This window comes from Crocodylus siamensis, chromosome 15 (assembly GCF_052110815.1).
Source record: "Crocodylus siamensis isolate JL-2025a chromosome 15, ASM5211081v1, whole genome shotgun sequence".
In the NCBI taxonomy this organism is placed as follows: Eukaryota; Metazoa; Chordata; order Crocodylia; family Crocodylidae; genus Crocodylus; species Crocodylus siamensis.
Genome location: NC_143409.1, coordinates 4,377,109 through 4,395,482, shown reverse-complemented (window position 1 = coordinate 4,395,482; position 18,374 = coordinate 4,377,109). Strand labels below are relative to the sequence as shown.

Genomic DNA, 18,374 nt, shown 5'->3' with positions numbered 1-18,374 from the left:
GAAGGGGTTTTAAAAAAAAAAAGAATTAATGTTTGAGCCTTTTCATGTATTTTGTGGTTACAAGATATTGCAAAAAGGTTGATGTAGCTAAAGGGATTTGGCCGGCCAGATTTCTGCCCACCAGCTCAGCCAAAGTAGGAAGTGGTTAGGGTGGCTAGCACGCGCCCCCCAGATTAATTAATAACGAGAGTTGGCTCCGTGCCACCCCAAGCAGCAGAAAGAGAGAGCAAACAAAGGGTGGTGAGCAGTGGGGGGGGGGGGGGGGGGGGGGGGGGGGGGGGGGGGGGAAGAGTTTGGCTTTGCAGTGGCGAAAGGGGAAATGCACAGTGGGACGATATCTTAGAAGAAGTCTCCCAGATCCTCTGTCTTCTGTTGGCACTTCTGTGAACAGGGCTGCCGGCGCATCTCCTTGGGGGATCAGTTTTGTCAGCACCAGACTTTTTTTTTTTTTTTTTTAGGCATCAGTTTTGCCTTTCCCCACCCCCACTTAGCCCAGCAATGTGAGTGCCACATCCCGCACCTCTCCTGGCATCCTGGGCGGTGCTTGCATTGGGTTATTTCTTTATTTGGTCTTTGGGTCAGGCCTACACAAGGTGATGGGGAAAAAGGCAAGGAAGTGACCTAACTCCTTGCCAGAATGTGCTCTGAAGCCACGAGCAACTCGGCGTCCCCAAGCTGATTTCTGTAACTTCCCTCCGCAGCCGTTAGTGTAATTTATGCCCTTGTTTCTCTCGCCTCCCCCTAGACCGGAGGCAATTCCTGTTTCTTCGGGCCCGTGCGTACGGTGAGAACGACTCCTTCCAACCTCTGGCTGCCGGAGCTGGTGGCTTGCTCACTTCCAGCTCTCCGGAGGCCTTCCTTCGTCAGAAGAAATGCCCTTGCCTTGGGGTATTTTTGCTGGGTTCGTGCTTCCCTTGAAGTGACTGGCAGACTCCCACGGACTTCTGGGGCAGGCTGTGCGGGAACCACTAGGACACAAATAGTTGGGGACAGCTGGATCAGCACTCTGAGAAGCACCTGGCAGGCAGAAAGGTGTAGGGGAGCTGACTGTAGGTGTCCGAACGGTCAAGGAGATGGTGCGGTCTCTCTGCTGAGCGGCAGCTGGAGGCCGATCGGGATGCAGGACGTTGGCGAGGACTGGAATTACGCAGGGCCGGCTTCCAAAACCCCAGACGGTTGTAGCCAGATCAGGACTGCTGACAGCTACGGTGCTTTCAGAATTGGCAGCAAATGTAGGTGATTATATTTTAGGCTCCTTTTTGGATGTATTTACATTGCTGTGTTAACCTTGCACGCCAGGTACGAAGCAGTCACGTGCGCCAGACAACACACAGATGTGTGCAGAGGCGATGGCCGTGCCTACAGATACAGAGATGGTGAGGGTCCTTTTTAACTTGGAAAACCACCTCTGTGTCTGAAAGGATTGTTCTTGCAGGAGTTTACGCTTAAACGCTGTGGACCACATCCTATTCCAGCTGTTAGGTGTCCAAGCGGTACTTATGCATTGTAAGTACAATCCTGCGTCGCCGCCATTCACGGAAACAGAGGTGTGGGCCCTCAGCTGCTTTTTGTAACTTATTTGGAAAGCTGAGAGGAAGCTGCATTTTAAACACAGATGTGGTAAGGGTGGCACAAGGCGACACTTGGATTCCTACTGAGATCTGGGTACGGAGGCTAGGATCCGGCCTCTTTGTTTTTTCAGTTTCTTTGCTCTTTCTTCTCTTTTCTTTTTTCCCCTCCCTTGCTAAAAGTGACCCTTGTAAATGTGAATTGGGGAGGAGGGGGATAAAAAGTCCTAAGTGGCATTTAAAAGTTCAGGACAGATGGTTTAAAAGCTCGGTAAAAGCATCAGCAACCAGAACTTCTTGAAATGAGTCGCTTGCAAAGTAGACAAGTTGACAGAGTCCTCCTGTAAGCTGGCGTTTCAGAAGAACGTACCTCTATTTAAACGGGGTTTCGGTTTTGCTGGGGCATTGAGGCCTGGTTTTCTTTTATACAGAGAAAGTTGTTGATATGCAATTTCTGGGTATTTTCTTAAGCCCCTCGCTTCCTGCCTGCTTCTTCCTGTAGGATCAGGGCCTGAGCTGGGTTGTATTTTTAATTATCTGTCAAGGGAGCCAAGAGTCCTAGGGTAGGACTGAGTGCTGCTCGGCGTGACTAGGGGTGGTAGGATCTGGCCTTACTGATTGGAGTTTAGTTTCATAAATAAGGTGACTGGCTGGCCTGAGGGATTAATAATAATCAAGTAGGAGACGTGCCTGCAAAACCGGCAGTTCCAATAAAGCCTCGATCGGCGATGACTGAAAGCTTTTACTTTGCGATAGTTTTCAGAGGCTTGTGTAAAACCGGAGTTATTCATCCGGGATTTTCTGAGTCTTAGAAGAATTAGACGCCCAGTTCCCATGGAAATCAGTGGGAAACCAGTGTCTCGCTCCTTTAGCCCCTTTGGAAATCTGATCCCCAGCTGTTTACCTCCCCCTTGGTCAAGCCAGCAGCCAGGCTGCCCTCGTATGACACTTGGGATTAGCAGGAATGAATGGGCCACCCCACCTCCCTCCTTGTTGCTGAATTGGGGGAACATGGGAGACCTTCCCCTGCTCCTGCTTTCCTCGTCCTGCTGACACCCCAAGGACTGTAGCCAGCACCCCTTTCCTGGGCCCTGCTTAAACCTTCCTGACGGCAGTTCTCCGTGTTTGCTAAAGGCCTGGGGACATTGCCTTAAGTACACGCTTTGGAGCCAAGAAGTCTAGTTTCTCTGGCTATGGTATTGAGCAAATGAGGAAACTCCTGCCCTTCTTCAAAAGTGCTTTTAGGGTTGTAAGTGCTCGGGGCACGTGATAGAAGTCGGGTGGGAAAGTGGCCGAGAAACATTTAATGGAGGAAGCATCGACATGAAGAGCCCACGCAGCAGGCTGCAACGCTGCAGGGCTAACCCGCGTAGTCAGTGCTTGGATGATAAGCTACGTTGCTAATGCAGCATCTGGCGTACTGGTTAGCATTCATCTGCTGTATAGTTAACTCTACCTGGCTATTGATTACCCTGACCGGCTGTGTCTGTCCATCTGAGCAAACCCAGAGGATGTCTGTCGGGACCGATGCTGCAGTTGCCAGGAGCTTTCTCGGGTTGAGATAAGTCTGCGGGGGCCCTGCTCCTGGTGATATGCAAATGCTGGAGGGTTGTCCTTTGTGTCTGTTGCATTTTGCAATGAAATCTTCCCCCTCCACAAAAGGGAAAAGCACTTCCAAATTCCCCTCTTGGTGTTGTTTGAACATCCTTCCCGTATTTAAGGGGTAGTGCAGCCCAAGGGCCTGGGGGAACCTGCATGGAGCTGAATTCCCTCCACACCCATTCTGGTTTCCCCTTGGCAGCACTGGACTCCGGGCCTCGGGACAGTGGCAGTGGTTACGTGGTCACGGCTCCTTTGCTGCTTCCCACCCCATCCCATCTGCTTGGCAGAGTATTGTTCGTGGGCAGTTCATGAACGGGACACGTCCTGTTGCTCTCTCCATAGGAGCAGGCAGGTGGATTCTTCCAGCGAAGCCGTATATTTTTCTGTCCTTCACGTGACTTTCCGTCTCGTGGACAACATGGAAGCCAAGGCCATCTTGTGACATCACAAGTGCCATTTTGGTGACACGTTAAAAAGAATCCACGTACAAAAATTGCATGCAACGGTGAGAGCATTCTGGTTTTCACATCAGCAGTTCTCTGTGCTGAGAGAGAGGATTGCAGGATGTCTGCCTCCAAAGGAGAGAATCGACGTTTCCATTTGCATCTGCCTTCCCTCGGATGTGTGGCTCGCTCGTAAAACCAGCGGTCTTGAAGCAAGGGTGGGGGAAAAGGAGCCAGAAGCTGGGACTTTCACACTGCTCTGAAGGTCTCTCTCTGATACTAGGCCACTGCACACAAGTGAGTTGAGCAGTGACATTTTCAACTGCAAAATGCTGTCTTCTGTCGTACATCAGGATCTCGGTACCCCCCGAAAAGCAGATATAATTGTGTGTAACGCAACTATGGAAAATGAGGGCATTTCAGATTACCGTGTTGTAGGTTATATGCATCGTGACAGTTTGACTCCTACAGCCAGAAAACCTACACAGGCCGCTTTATTTTGGAGTGTGATGTGATGTCGTGGGGGATTAGGGTTTTTTGTTCCTTTCATTTTTTTTAGCAATACATTCCAGCTGAAACTTGTAAGGCGGAGGTATTTTAAGTATATTAGCTTAAGGAAAATGATGGTGAGCACTGCTGGGGCAGATTGACAATTATTATTATTTTTTTTTTTTTTGTAGGGCCATAAAAATTCCGTTTCTGCTGTGGAAAGTTTTAACCACTTCATTCCCCTAGAACTTGTTTCTGAAGCCATTCACCGGGGCTTATTTCAGCTGACAGCTCCCCAGATGAACCGTCAGAGGATCTGGGGGGAATGTACACTTCTGTTTGCTGTCCTTTCTAGCTGGGCCTTGCTGAGGAAGTTGCTCGTAGCTTAATTTTTATTTCTGTAATCATCCAAGTTCCACGCTTTTCATGTCCGATGTAGGGTTTGGTTTATAGCAACCCCGAACTATTACATACAAATTAAAAGAGGGCCAGACATATATCTAGTATCGTCTGAGGTGGAACAAGAGTAAAATAAAAATCCTCCTCAGTCCTCCCCTTTGAGTGAGAGATGAGACTCGGACACAGTTACAGAAGTGCTGTGCTGCCCAGAAATGCAACAGAACGTCTTCATTTGAGATCCTGCTAGGACTTTCAGAAGAGTAAAATTCCTCATACATTAGCCTTGGGACCGAGCTCATTTAAAATACTTTTATTAATGACCTTGATTCAGAAAATAGGAGTGAGCTAATGAGATTTGCTGATGACATGAGGCTGGGAGGCATTGGCCATGCAGAGGAGGATCAGAATATCCTACAAGAGGTATTAATGTCCTTGAGAACTGGAGTAAGGGAATGAAATGCCAGCCACAACGGAAGTGTGTCTTAGGAGCAGAAAGTCTTATTGAAGATCATGGAGGCTTGTATTGCTGAGATGCCCCTTTTGAAGCCTCCACACCAACCCTTCCTAGGCCACGATGACCATTCAGTTCCCCATCTGTTCGAAGGGCTTGGGAGACCAAGTAAATTTGTTAGATCACCTTCCCTTTGGGTAACCCTAATTGGTATTATTCCAAATGACAGGTTTGTGGGGGGCTGTCTGCAAAATGAGGTTATGCTAGAGTCTTTTATGGGCATCTTATGGTTTGTGACTGCTTTTGATGTGGCCGTCCATTAATGGTAACGAGCTTCAAAGCGTTTTATCCATTAAAATTCTTCTAAGCAGGAGTATTGCCATCTTTGCTGCCTTTTCACACCCTGGTCTAAATCCCAACCGGTATTTTGGCGACCAGGTTTGTAACTATTTTTCGCCATGTAACATGTATCTTTCGGTAAGAGTCTTCAATGGAGGCATCCTGGGGACTCCGTAGAGTTAAGGCTGTGTTCAGATTGTGTCTAAAGCAAGATGCAAGCCTACCTATTTGCCACACGAGCCTTTGGCTTCAGTCTCCCAATTTAGCATGGCCCATGCCATTCTGCAAGGGCATCTGCAAAGAACCCCCTGACTCCTTGTGAAGCCCACTTCATACCCTTCGCTGGGATGCCAGGTGGGATCAGGGCTTTTCCTTGCATGGAAAAATTTGCACCTTGATTCCTGAGCACGTGCTTAAATGTTACATGTTTCTAGTGAAGCACTGTCTGTGGGGCTCAAATTCAGAAATGAAGGTGTGAGCCAGATATGGTTTTTCTTCTTCCTCCTGCACTTTTATATCCTGGGATTTGTCTGCATCGTCTAGAAAACCTTTACACCTTTTGGTGGAGGATCTGCCGTGCTCCTTAATGTAATGGTAGAGCAGTCAGTAAGGACATTGCATTAGTTGGTTCATGAAGTCCTTTGAGCTTTGCTCGCAGTAAAGTGCTGTCACATCACAAATAGAAACCTCACGCTGTGTTTTCCCTGCCTCGGGACCCCACAGCGGGAGGGAGAGCTGAGCAGAGGCAGCGCTCGTCTCCCTGTGCAGGGCTTGCCAGAGGCATCCTCGCATTTCTTCCGCTCCATCGGCCTGGGGGTTTGAACCTAACTTTTCCCTTAACTGGGTCTGATTCTCCGTTGTGCTTCCTATCTTGCTTTTTTGTTTTTAATCTTTAAACTGTTTGAATTTCCTTTTGGACGCATCTGCTGCCAGGCAGGGCAGCACTGGGGGAAACGGCGACGGGGAGGAACGAGCCCGCGAGTAAACAAGTGCCAGAGTTTCTGTGCATACGTCTGATCGATAAAGCCGGCTTTGATGGGGGAGATAGCTCTGACGCCAGCCTAAATGTGGCTGTTATAAGTTGTAGCTGCCGACAATGATAGTTGTTAAAAATGTGGCCTGTACCATTGAGGCCGGCCAGGGAAGGCGTGCGGATTTGTCTTCCTCCCGAAGGACGTTATAGCAGCGGATCTCTGCCCAAAACAAGAAGCGGGATCCGGCCGCCCGCACGCCGTGGGCAGGGGAAGGGAGAAGACGAAAAGCGGGGTTGGTTGACAAGGCCGGGGCGCAGCGTCCCGTGGGCTGTCCCTGCTGCCAGGCGAGTGGTAGTGCCTAATGGCTGCAGGCGAAACTAATACTTGGCAGTGGATAAGACGCAGCGCAGGCCCCCTTGTCTTAGAGGCTGGCTGAAGTGCTTGCTTTATGTCAGGGTTGCAAGATGAGTTCATCTCCTCGGGATTTGTTTGAATGCGCTGGGAGATAAAAGAATGAAAACCAATCCACCTCAGCCCGGGCAGCCACTTCGGGTCGCAGGGGAGACTGCAAAAAAAGGGAGGCTGGAGCAAGGCTCTGCAGAGCGTGCAAGAGCAGGGACCCGGCAAAGCTTTCCAGGGGCCGCGGCGTTTCATTTGAACCTTTGCACCGCTTGCCTTTCGCAGCACTGTATTTGCCTGTGGGCCACAGGCGGGTTTTATGGGTTTTGTTTTTAAAGCCCCACTAAGCTGCTGCCCTACCCCCAAAGGCGAGCGTGATTGCAAGGGGAGCTTGTCCCTGTTGGGATGCAGTCACCCAAACTGTCCTTCCTGGTTCTGCCCAGATCTGTCGCATCCTTTTCCCGTGCCTGCCCTACCCCACTTTGGGTTGTCTTGAACAAGGAAAGAGGAAATGAAGTGTTGCCCAGTTGTTTGGGGTTAAAGTACTGATGGGAGGGGAAGAGGACGGCTGTGCACAGCTGAGCGAATGCACGTGTGAATTGATTCTCAAGTTTTAAATTGCACAGAGGTTATTTTAATAAAGGTGCCTGATCTCATGGCATCTTCAGGCTCGAGGGAATGATTGATTAGGAGCTTCCTGTTGGAAGAGCTCCCCGAGTTTTCACCGCTGCAGCCGGAAGAAAGGGAATCCCAGGCAGACAGTTGCGTGTTCCTGGAAAGTACGCACAGCTGCCTGCCATTAGCGCTCCAGATCCATGCGGCGTACACGGCGTGTTCCTCCTTTTTTGGTTTCATTAGCCAATGAGCACTGTCTTTTGCCATAAGGCATGGACAACACCTATTAAAACATCGATTTCTGGCCGTTCTCCTAATTAATTGTACTTCTAATGCAAAATCCAGTTCTGGAGCTTTTGTTTACAAGGGAAATTTAGGGTTAAGGGGTAGTTTCTAAAAAGTATAATAACAAAAACTACTTATCTAATGGGCAAATGGGGCTTGCAGAGTTGATGAGGTTAAACAGATGCAGAACTCCCTAATTGTTACCAGGCTCTGCCCCTTGGAGATGAAAAGCGACAGACTCTACTGTAGCTGTTGGTACGACTGAGACTAATGTGAGACAACAACACAATTTAACATTTGGGGGCAGGGGGTTGGATGTAAGGTATGAGGACACATCAGACGCATGCTACCCGGGGGAAGGATAATCTAAAAATCAGGCAAAATTTCAGATGATTCTTGCAGAGGAAACGATCTATTTGTTGATACCCTGTGCCGCAGAAGATTTAATCACGAAGGAAATGCAGATGCGCGGTACCTGCTTTCTCTTCCTCCTGCTGCCATTCTCACTTACACATTTGTTCTTTGTGTAAAGTTTTAGCACTTTGAAATTTTAATGGTTTTTTCCTAAATAACAAAATGAACAGGCAGACTTTGAACAGCTCTGTCCTAACCGGATATCAGTGCACCGAGAAAAACAGTTTAATATTGGGTCCAACTAGTTACCCCCTTGCTGACCTCCTTGAGCGCGGCCGTTTGCACAGATCTCATTGAGGACAGAACTAGATCTGGAAATGTCTGGTTTGTTAGGGCTTTAATTGGTCAGATTTGTGTTCATGCCACTGCTTATTTTAAAGTGGTTTTGCAAACCATGCAGTAATACTGCAAGTACTGCAGTTTTTGTTTAAGGGTTCCCAAAGTCTTAAAGTTTCTGTTCTTGGTTCTGACTAGAGATCTGGGAGGTTGAAGGACTTTGCATGTCATATTTGGATCTAAAGCGACGTTTTTTACAAGGCAAAGTTAAGTTTCAGTCTTCTTCCCTTACTCGCACTTTTACTTGCACACCCCCTTAACTAGTGCCTTGCAAGTCATCGTGACTTATTTCAGGATGAGCAGGGTCCGGTCGGCACCATTTAACGATGTGGTTGGATACAACATGTTCATCGCGCAATTGCCGATGAAGTCATTCCCCTTTCAGAGCAGGCTACGTTGTTCATTTGAACTCCCCCACGATCCAGGGGCTGTAGGTTTCTTTGGAGATGGTAAAGGAGATAAAGGTTTTTTGGTCAAAGGGTAAGAAGAAAAAAACCTTCAGTGTTTACGAATTCAGTGTGTTGTTAATGGACTGGAGGGGCTGGAAGAGCTCTTTATTATGAAGTGACTCAGCGAGCTGAGTCCAGCCCTCTAGGAAGATGGAAAGGAAATTTGCAGGAGTTGGGATTCATTTGTTGCTTTTGAGCCCAAAGCAAACAGGTTGTACGGGTGCTTTTGTTGATGTTGGTCCGGGCGTTGTATCGAGCCACGGGGTTAAGTCATGTGATTGTGCTGGATGTTACTTCCTTAGAATAATTTTCTTAGTTGAACAGGAACCTTGACTTCCGCCCCAAGGTTTGACAATTAACCGTATTCAGCCTGATACAGCCTCTCCTTGCTGGCTCCTTGATAGGATCTGCAGCCTGGGGTCCAAGGGGGAGGAAAGACTCCCGATGGCATTGGCGAGCTAGAGAGCAGCCGTGCGGTCTGCTTGAACCTCGTGGCTGATGGGGAGCCGAAGAAACCGCTCCTCTCTCTGGATGTGTGCATGTGCAGGAGGGTCAGACAGCTTTAAAACAGAGCTGGTTTCAGAGGTGTGGGCAAGAACACCACTTGTAAGACTTCAGCCTCAGGACCAAATGCTGTGTAAGAACCAGCTCTGCTTCGCAGTCCAGCTACCGCTGTGTGCAGATACTAAGGAGAGTTTCGAAGATGTCCGAAGCAAATGGGTGGCTAACTTCCAGCGAATTTCAGCAGGTTTGGGGCACCGGCATGCCTGATGCTCTTTGGAAGATCCTGTCCCTACTGTCAGCCTCTCTTGAGTTATCCCACAATGCAGCCACTTGTCTTTTGATGCTGACTCCTATTTTAAATATGGAAAATGCTGGTTTAAATGGTAGTTAAATGATTGTCATTTCCATTTTGACTGTAGTGCTGGTCATTCCCATCACTGTTTAATGGCAGGGGATGGGCTTGTTTTAAAGTGGCCTGAATTCCAGCTGCATCACTGCTAGATTCCTGTCTTCAGTCAGCTTCAAAGACTGCAATGCGGGGGGACGGACATAAAAGAGGGTCCGCGAGTTCAGGACTTGCAGGGTTGGTTTGCTTTGTTTGGGGCTGCTTTCAAAACTCAGTTCTTCTGCATTGACCCTTTATGGTATTGGGGAACTCTGCCCGGCCACAGACTTCCCCTGTGTTTTTTGGGCAGATCGCTTCATCTCTCCTTCCCCACCTGTGAAAAATGAGGAGCATTTCCCTACCTAATGAGGAAGGAGAGAATAAATAAACTGATGACTAAGAAGCATTCACATATCTCAAGAACAGGATATGTTCAGGATAGTAAATCCAGAGCTTTGCTGCAAGGCCCCTGATGCATGCTGTACATCACCCTGGAATATGAACCTCCCATTTTCATACCCATTTTACAGATGACAGGGACATAGGCCCAGCAAGGATTGCATTTATTTATTTAAAGGCATTTACTTGCTTGCCTGCATGTATCAGTGCCTAATTACTTCAGGCAGTTCGTCCAAAGAGCATTCCCCAAGCCCGAACTGCAGAAGAGCGCAGCATTTGGGATGCTGACTGCAGAAGCTAATTATTATGGCTAGCCCTGAAAATTGAAAAGCTGGTACAATTGTTTTTAAGCCCGACTCAAGTGTCCTGTTTGGAACAAACTGAATATTTTGTATTGACACAACTTTCCATGGGGAGTTTTTCCATCTGGTTTAGAGTTTGTGGCCACGTCCAGACGAGCGCAGCTGTGCGGGATGTGGTGCTGCAGACACGTCTGCGAGGCCACGCACTGCACATTCAGCTGTTCTCCGCCCTGCAAAGGAGCAGCATAGGGGGACGGTTTTTGACCCCTGGATATCTAGAGGTAAAAAAAAAATACTCTGCTGAAAAATGAAGAGCAGCGCACTGGACACGGCACGTGCTGCACAAAACTGGATGGCCAGAGCCACGCTTTGGCTACCAGCCAGGCTCCGAGTGGTAGGATTGCCGCTGCTGCAGCCCTGGGAGGCCCCCAGGACCCTGGGTAAGGCTGCTGGGTGTTGGCCCCAGCCTCCTCTGCCCCACCTGGGGTAACCTGCCGCCCACCCAAGGCCTCAGGCATTCCCCAGGGACAAGCAGTACCTGCTGCAAGGTGTCCCGATGCTGCGTGTCCCCAGGGAACCAAATGTCCATGCTCGTGTGGATGTAGCCTCTGAGTGTTACTGGAAAAGGTCTAAAGGAGAGACCAAGCATCGTGCATGTGAATGGGGGACCAGTGCATGTGTATGTAGGTCAGCCAGCTTTTCTATAGGCCTTTTAAGCTCGTGTTTTCCTCATTTCAGAGTAGCGAATGCTGAGTCAGGATATAAAGACGGCGTTTACATCAATACACACCAGCATTAAGCTTCTTACATCATTTTGTCTCCTGGTTTTCGCTGTTTGGCCACAAGGGCAGGGATGAATTGAGCCACGCTGCTGTTTTCTGTTCTCTCGATGTAGGAAAGCAACCTTGGTGAACTTAGCGCATACTCGATGCAGAGTTCATCTTTGAACATGTGTGACATACCCAGCAGCTGTCTTTGAGGGAGCCTTTATATTTTTGCTTTAATACGGCACGTAGCTGGGAACACAGGCGCTGCTTAATTGCAGGTCCACAAAACCCTACTCATCAAATTGAAACGCATCTCGTAAACCACCAGAGTTGGGAAAGACAAAAAGAGCCATCTTTATAGGTTGTCAGAGGGCTTATCCAGGCATAGAGGTTGTGAGGATTTCACTGTTCTGTCATTTTTAAAGTCTACTATCCCTCTCATTTATACACAAGGGAAAGGAAACACGTCTGTGCGATATATCGGACACCTTACATAACCCTGTCCAGTTATTTCAGTAAAGGATCACACCCTTATTCCAAAAAAGTTATAGAGACACTGCAGATAGACCAGACCATAGGAATGATTCATGGGGTGGCACACTGAATAAAGAGCAAACATTTGGAGAGGTTCAAGGGATATCTCTGGGGGAGAAATGACCACTGAATGTGGTGGATAAGTTCCTACTAGATTGCGAAGTAGCCGTCTAAAGACCATGGGCATCCTCATTGCTAAGGGTGCTTAAAGTAGAAGAGAAATTGTGCTTTGGGGCTAGTCCTGGGACATGGTTGTAGAGGATCTTCAGTGTCTCCAGTCTTGCGTGTCTTCAGTATCTGTGATCCCATGAAGAAGGCTCTTACCTGAAACACATCTGCAGCGTACTATATTAGTACATTCAACCCCCAAATCCTTCCATCCCACATTTTAACAGTCCAATTCCCCAGGGGAGGCCAGCAAATTTCCATATAGCTGCTACTGACTGCAGTCCTGGTCCCAGGCAGTTAAAAGCCGACTCCTGGAGGTGCTTTAAATTCTTTGTTTTTGGCAGGGTCCTCTTCACTATCACAGCTATTAATAGTCCACTTGGGGAGGGTATCTGAGAACAGGTCCCCCCAACCGTGGAGGAAGCATCTGTGGGTGAAACTTGGTTTCACCTTCCACTTCCGCAGTCCCGGCGCTCTGGCTCTTTCATCAGCGTTAAGCCAGCGATTCCCAACCTTTTTTATACTGTGGATCAGCACCGGAGTGGGATGGGGAGTATGGAGCCTCCCGGGGCTGTCCCGCTGCCCAGCTTTAACCCCGCGCATGACTGCTGGCAGCAGAAGCCGCTCGCCTGGGCGGACAGACGGGGGTCCGAGCGGAGGGCTCGTGCCATGCCCCGGCAGCCAGTGCTTCGCGGCCTGGTCCAGGGCCATGGCCCGGTGGTTGGGAACCTCTGCCTTAAGCGAAAGGAGCCCATCCTCTCCTGCTGATCCCCAGCTCTGCAAAGTCCTCGCGGTTCTGTGTTGAGACCCGGGGTAGAAGCAGGCCAGGCGCTGATACGCAGCAGCCGTGCACGAGGATTCGCGATGGTGCTGGGTCTTGGAGATGGTATAAACAGATGGGTGGGGGCAGGGGAGAGCCGCGCTAGCACTCGGTGGAGGGCTCGAGGAATCCACATAAAGGAGCCGGTGTCAAACAATAAACATCCCCCTTTCCTCGCGGCCATCGGCGCTGCCAGCCCCATTTTTTTTTCCAGGCTGCCTCTGTGTGTTTGGAGGTGGAAGAGCCCGATTACCTACCTTCTCCCCCCCTCTCCGAAGTTGTATAGTTACAACTCGAGTTAAACTCTAACAAAGCAGCTTAATTCAAAGGCTGCTGATGGGAAGGAAAGCCCATTCCACTCCAGTGTAATTTGAGAATGAAAAGAAAGGGGCTGTGGGCCTGTGCTTTAAATCCGGTGCGTCAGTAGAGTCTCTGAAGCAAAATAATGGCATCACCCTGTGTGCGAGTTAATCAGACTTGATGGCATGAAGGCAGAGAGGTCAACAGGCCATGGTCTTGTGATATATTGTCAGGGAGCTTAATGCCGGGCACAGAACAAGGCTGGCTCAAAGCAAAGCTCCTTGCCGGGCTTGTAGCTCTGGGACCCTTGCCCAGAGCAAGAATGTTAGGCTTATTTTATGCAGAAGTGGGGAGAAGCCAATTTAAATTGGATATGAAAAGACCAGTCCCCACTTGCGGTAACAAATAAAGCAATTGTTCCCATACATTTTTTGTTTGCTTATTTATTTGAGCCTGGCACTTGCTGGAGCTAAACACAGGTTTGCCAACAAAGTAAATTGTTTTGCACTAACCCGATCCGGAACCAAAAAATCTTCCCCCCTGCACAGTGTTAAAGCTTCTTTAGACAGGGCTTTCTGGCTCCAGAGGAAGGAGCGCTGAGCTCGGTTTTCCAACAGGTCGGACGGACCTCTGTGCTCCCTCCCCCTGGGCGCACCGTGTGCGGGGAGCGCGGGCTGTACATCCTCGAGGGAGGGCTATGCATCCTCGGGAGTTGGAAGATTTAAGCTAAAGTAATGGCAGTGTTGCCGATTTAAATAGGATGACTGTGGATAAAGGTACCACTGCTTATTTTTAGGTCATCCTTGAAAATCCCGGAGCAGGAGAAGAGCCTGTTAGCGTTAGGCTTATGTATTTGGAAAGAGACTAAATCACATATCCAAGCTGTGAATTCCTGCACCGTTTGCAGTGCTGATGACCACACGCTGGAAAGGAGACTCTGGCGGTACTGACTGAGTGTGGCTCACGACGGGAAAAGACCTTCCCGATGGGCAGGAAGATCAGTAATTCGGGGCGACCTACAAAGATGTGTAGTTTGTGGAAAACGCTATTCCCTTGACATGAGAGGCTACCTCATTTTTCTAGAATAGTACTAGAGGCTGTCTTAAATGATTATCGGGTGAGGGAAACGTGCTAGATTATGTTGTTCATTCCAGTCCTTTACCTAAACCATCCCATGGCCATGTCCACGCCACATATTCATGACGCCATGCATCATGCATTTATTTGCCTTTGAACGCTAAGCTAGAGTGGTTTGTGTCCACTGACTGCAATTGGTTGAAGTAACTTCTATTTTAAAGTTTGTTGAGGACATCAAAATGATGCTGTCGTAGATGACCAAATAACGAATACTAGCATTTCAGACACAATGGGAGCTTGCTCACTTTTATTCTGAAAATATTTCCCCTCTTCTAACACCAGGAGCCTTCACTCAGTACATGGGTAATAACTAGTCCAGTTGGCCAACAAATAATTTAGCAATACCATCCTTCTCCTAGGACCCTCTGAGCAAATATTAACTAGTTGCTTCCTGTCACTGCAGCAACCGTCTCCTGTGCTCGTACCTGTGGTGTGTTATAGGGCGCTCATGGTGTTTCTGATACCGTTGCTGTAGTTATGGGTAAGGGTTCAAAGGGATGATTTTGGGGGTCCGTATGTTAACAATTGCCTTTGGACTGAACTCAGTGGCATAATTATCCTTCTGGGGTGCACTGATAAGGATTGCCTTGGCCGATACTGATAGCCAATTATTAACCAGGGGGCCCCGGCCAGAAGGCATAATTATCAGAGAACATTTATTGACTACAACAGCCAAAAAAGGCCGATTAAATTTGCCTTTTATCAGTGCTGACCCAATAGATAACGTATATTGGTGTATCTCTAGTTCCTTCCCGTCCTGTGTCCCGCTAGTGAAATCTAAGCCCATCCAATGGATTTGTTTGCTGTGATCAGGAGGATCAGACGCGGCGAGCAATCAGTCTGTCCTGTGTACTGGAGCAGTGAGGCCAAGTGGGCTGTAGGATCTGGGGCCACTTGTGGAAATTCAAGCCGTCAAGGCATTATATCCTGGGCTGCTAGACCCAGGGCCGAGTGCTGCATCCCAAGACTTTTGGTTCCCCTGAGCATTACCCATGTGTTGGAGACCAGGGCAACCATAGTTTGCTAGGAACAGATTCCTCCCATCAAATTAAGGGACTTTTAAATCGGATTTCTTCAGTGCATGTACATGAATGACTTGAGCCAATGTTTCGGGATCTGGCTCCCTGAGTCACAGTCGGTCACTCGCTGACCAGCGGAGACTTGGCACGTACCGTTCAGTTTGGTGTGTGAATCTGTGCTGCCCAGCCCGGCAGACTCGGCTGCTGTTATCCACCTGGAATATTTTGTCTTGAGAACGGTAGGCCTTTTTGGGGCAGAAATGGCCATTTACAATGCCTTGCCCCAAGGAGGTCCTGGCTGGTTAGGGCTGTAGAAACAACAACAGTATAAATGTTAAGCAACAATGCACATGGTACCCAGGACCCTCCATTGCACAGCCCTGATACAGGCACAGAAGGGATTGCTCGAAGGGAAGGCTGCAGCCTCGGCTTGGGGCTTCCTTCCTTGCAGTGCTTAAAACGGCATATCATTTTCTGATCGAGTCCTGGCTGGGTGCATTTGCTGGGCAGAAATAGGACTTTAAAAACACGTGCTTCTCCCAAAGCCCCTGATTGTTTCTCTGTTTTTCCTCCCCAGATGCCAGTATGTCACCCGACGCCATGAAGCGGAGTCACTGGTGTAATGTCGCCTACTGGGAACACCGGACTCGTGTTGGACGCCTCTACACAGTGTATGAACAGTCCGTCAGTATATTTTATGACCTACCTCAAGGAAATGGCTTCTGCCTCGGACAGCTAAACCTGGAAAACAGGAGCGAGACTGTTAGAAGGACTCGAAGTAAAATCGGCTACGGGATTTTACTTAGCAAAGAGCCGGATGGCGTGTGGGCCTACAATCGCAGTGAGCACCCTATCTTCGTCAACTCCCCAACACTGGACATTCCCCATTGTCGGACTTTAATAGTGCGCAAAGTGATGCCTGGCTATTCGATAAAGGTGTTCGACTACGAGAAGTCTTGCCTCTTACAACACGCCACGGACCTGGATTATGCAGATGGGCCCTATGACCCAAACAGCGTTCGGATCAGCTTTGCAAAAGGCTGGGGGCCATGTTACTCGAGACAGTTTATTACGTCATGTCCTTGCTGGTTGGAGATACTACTCAGCAATAACCGATAACCATTGGCCTCTGACAAAAAAAAAAAAGGAAAAAAAAAAAGAAAGAAAGACACAGACTATCCCAAATATCATCTACCTAGATTTAATATAAAATTTTATATATTATATGAAAATATATATTATACTTGTAATTATGGAGTCGTTTTTACAATGTAATTATTTATGTATGGTGCAATGTGTATATGGACAAAAAAAGGAAAATGCACTTTGGCTTATATAATTCTTTCAATACAGAATTTTTTTTTTTAAAGAAAAATGATACAGCAAAAATGGGAAAGAACCCTATTTTTGATGTATTTTTTTTTTAAACTATATTAATACCCAGACAAAAAGCTAATACCGGTCACTCATTGATAATAAAGTATTCGCATTATAGAGGGGTTTTAATTGTCTTTTTTTAAAGAGGGAAGGAAGGCTATTTAGTCTGAATTCCAGTTGGTAACACCTCTAGTGACTGGCGTATAGCAAAATAAGTGTGTGCACCCATGTGCTGTGTGGGTCGGGGGCTAGGTGCGTCACCAAATTCTTGGGTGGACAGTACAGAATAAGCCCTGAAGCAATTAGCCTATTTGCTTTCTCCAGTGCCTAGTGGACAAGGCCAACATTTTTGGACGTCACTAGCTTATTTTGTATGCCTCTGTCTTTAATACAGGCAACTTGGGGCACCATACAGGGGGCCAGATTTCAGGAAGCATTTGAGTACTTATTTCGGCAAAACACATGCCTTTAAAGCGTCTCAGATCAGTCATTCAAAATCTCCAGGCACTTTTGAAATGAAGTGGGGAAGCAAGCAGGCAGAGTGGTGCTGGCGAGCGTGTTCTTGTAAGATCGTATGGTGCCATTTTGTAATTGCATTTGGATTTGAAGGGGCAGGTATGATCGGAAAAGCAAGTGCACGCCAACAATGTGCTCCTTTTGCAAAGTCAGGATAAAATCTGGTTGGTTTTCTGATGAAAGACACGATTTTACTTCCTTTTAGTCCTGCTAGCACAAGGCAGCCCACACAGCTCTGGGGGAATGTTGGCTCTTCTGACCCCGGCATTATCAGTAGAGTTGTTAACTGTGTTATTTCTGCTTAAGAGTGCTGCCAACTCTTGCAGTTTTATTACGAGTCCCCCAGTACTTGATTTTCATATCATCCAAGCCTCTGGAGGCCTGTGATTACATGAAGATCTCAGCTTTCATTAAAAACAAGTATGTTTCTAGCCCTGGTAGTTGTAGAAAAAAAGCATGAAATGTGTCCTCTAAAGTCTCCAAGCCCAGAAGGCAAATTAAAAGAACCCCAAATTATTAACTCTTTTTTCCACACACCCCCCCCCACAGATCTCACAAGACTTAAATCAGTGTCATGTATTTTTTATGGGATTTGAGACATTATTTTCTGTAGCAATAATGAGCAAGGAGGCACTGGGTAGACAGCGTCCAGCTGTTTTCAGATTCCAGAGTATGTTAGCAAAGCTGGCGGTTCGGGGGGGGACGACATCTTTTTTAACTCGCAAAATTGAACAAATTTGATTTGGAAGTCAATGAGATGCAAGCATGGAAAGCCACCAGGACATTTCCACTGTCATTTTTCAAATTATAACCACACTTTAAATGATATTTAATTGGGACCACATTGGTTGGGTTCATGTGGCATCAATATTAATACTTGACATAATTAATTTTTGTTTGTATTACAACCATTGTTGTCAGGGGATGGTGTCAAAACATATCACAGTCATTTAAAGCCAGCGCTAGAGAACTGTATTCATCTTGTTCTTTTGGCTTGGGCTCGTTGCATTGTGTCATAGACCTCAACATGCTGTATCAGTTACATGCAGTGTTTTAAAGGGGCCGCATTCAGAGCAAGCCACTTGGTTTCAAATGATGAGTTTTCTTTACTAGCAGGGCCTTTGGTGATTTAATTTTTTTTCTTTTTTTTTTTAGCAAATCTCATTCACTTTTCACCATTTGTGCTGTTTCCCTTTTTTTTCCCCCCGCTTCAAAGAAGCCTTAAGGAGTTTGGAACAGGAATTCACTGAGAGTTGGAGAACCGGTCGGCGCCTTCTGTCCCTTTGAAAAAAACCCCAGTCTTTATATGTTTCTCAGTGACTAGGGAGGGATTCATCTCATTTCCTAGCTCTCTTGTACCAGCAATTCGTTCAGTGTCTGATC

General features: G+C 47.7%; 1 protein-coding gene across 1 annotated transcript in view; it reads left to right on the top strand.

Annotated features, from left to right (window-relative positions):
* The window catches only part of SMAD6 (SMAD family member 6), a 70,485-nt gene extending 54,067 nt beyond the window's left edge, over positions 1 to 16,418 (top strand). The window contains exon 4 of the mRNA XM_090028135.1: positions 15,676 to 16,418. Within this exon, the coding sequence (XP_089884261.1) occupies positions 15,676 to 16,217 (542 nt within the window). The 3' untranslated portion in view covers positions 16,218 to 16,418. The remainder of the gene's footprint in view (positions 1 to 15,675) is intronic.
* Positions 16,419 to 18,374: the final 1,956 nt, after the last annotated feature.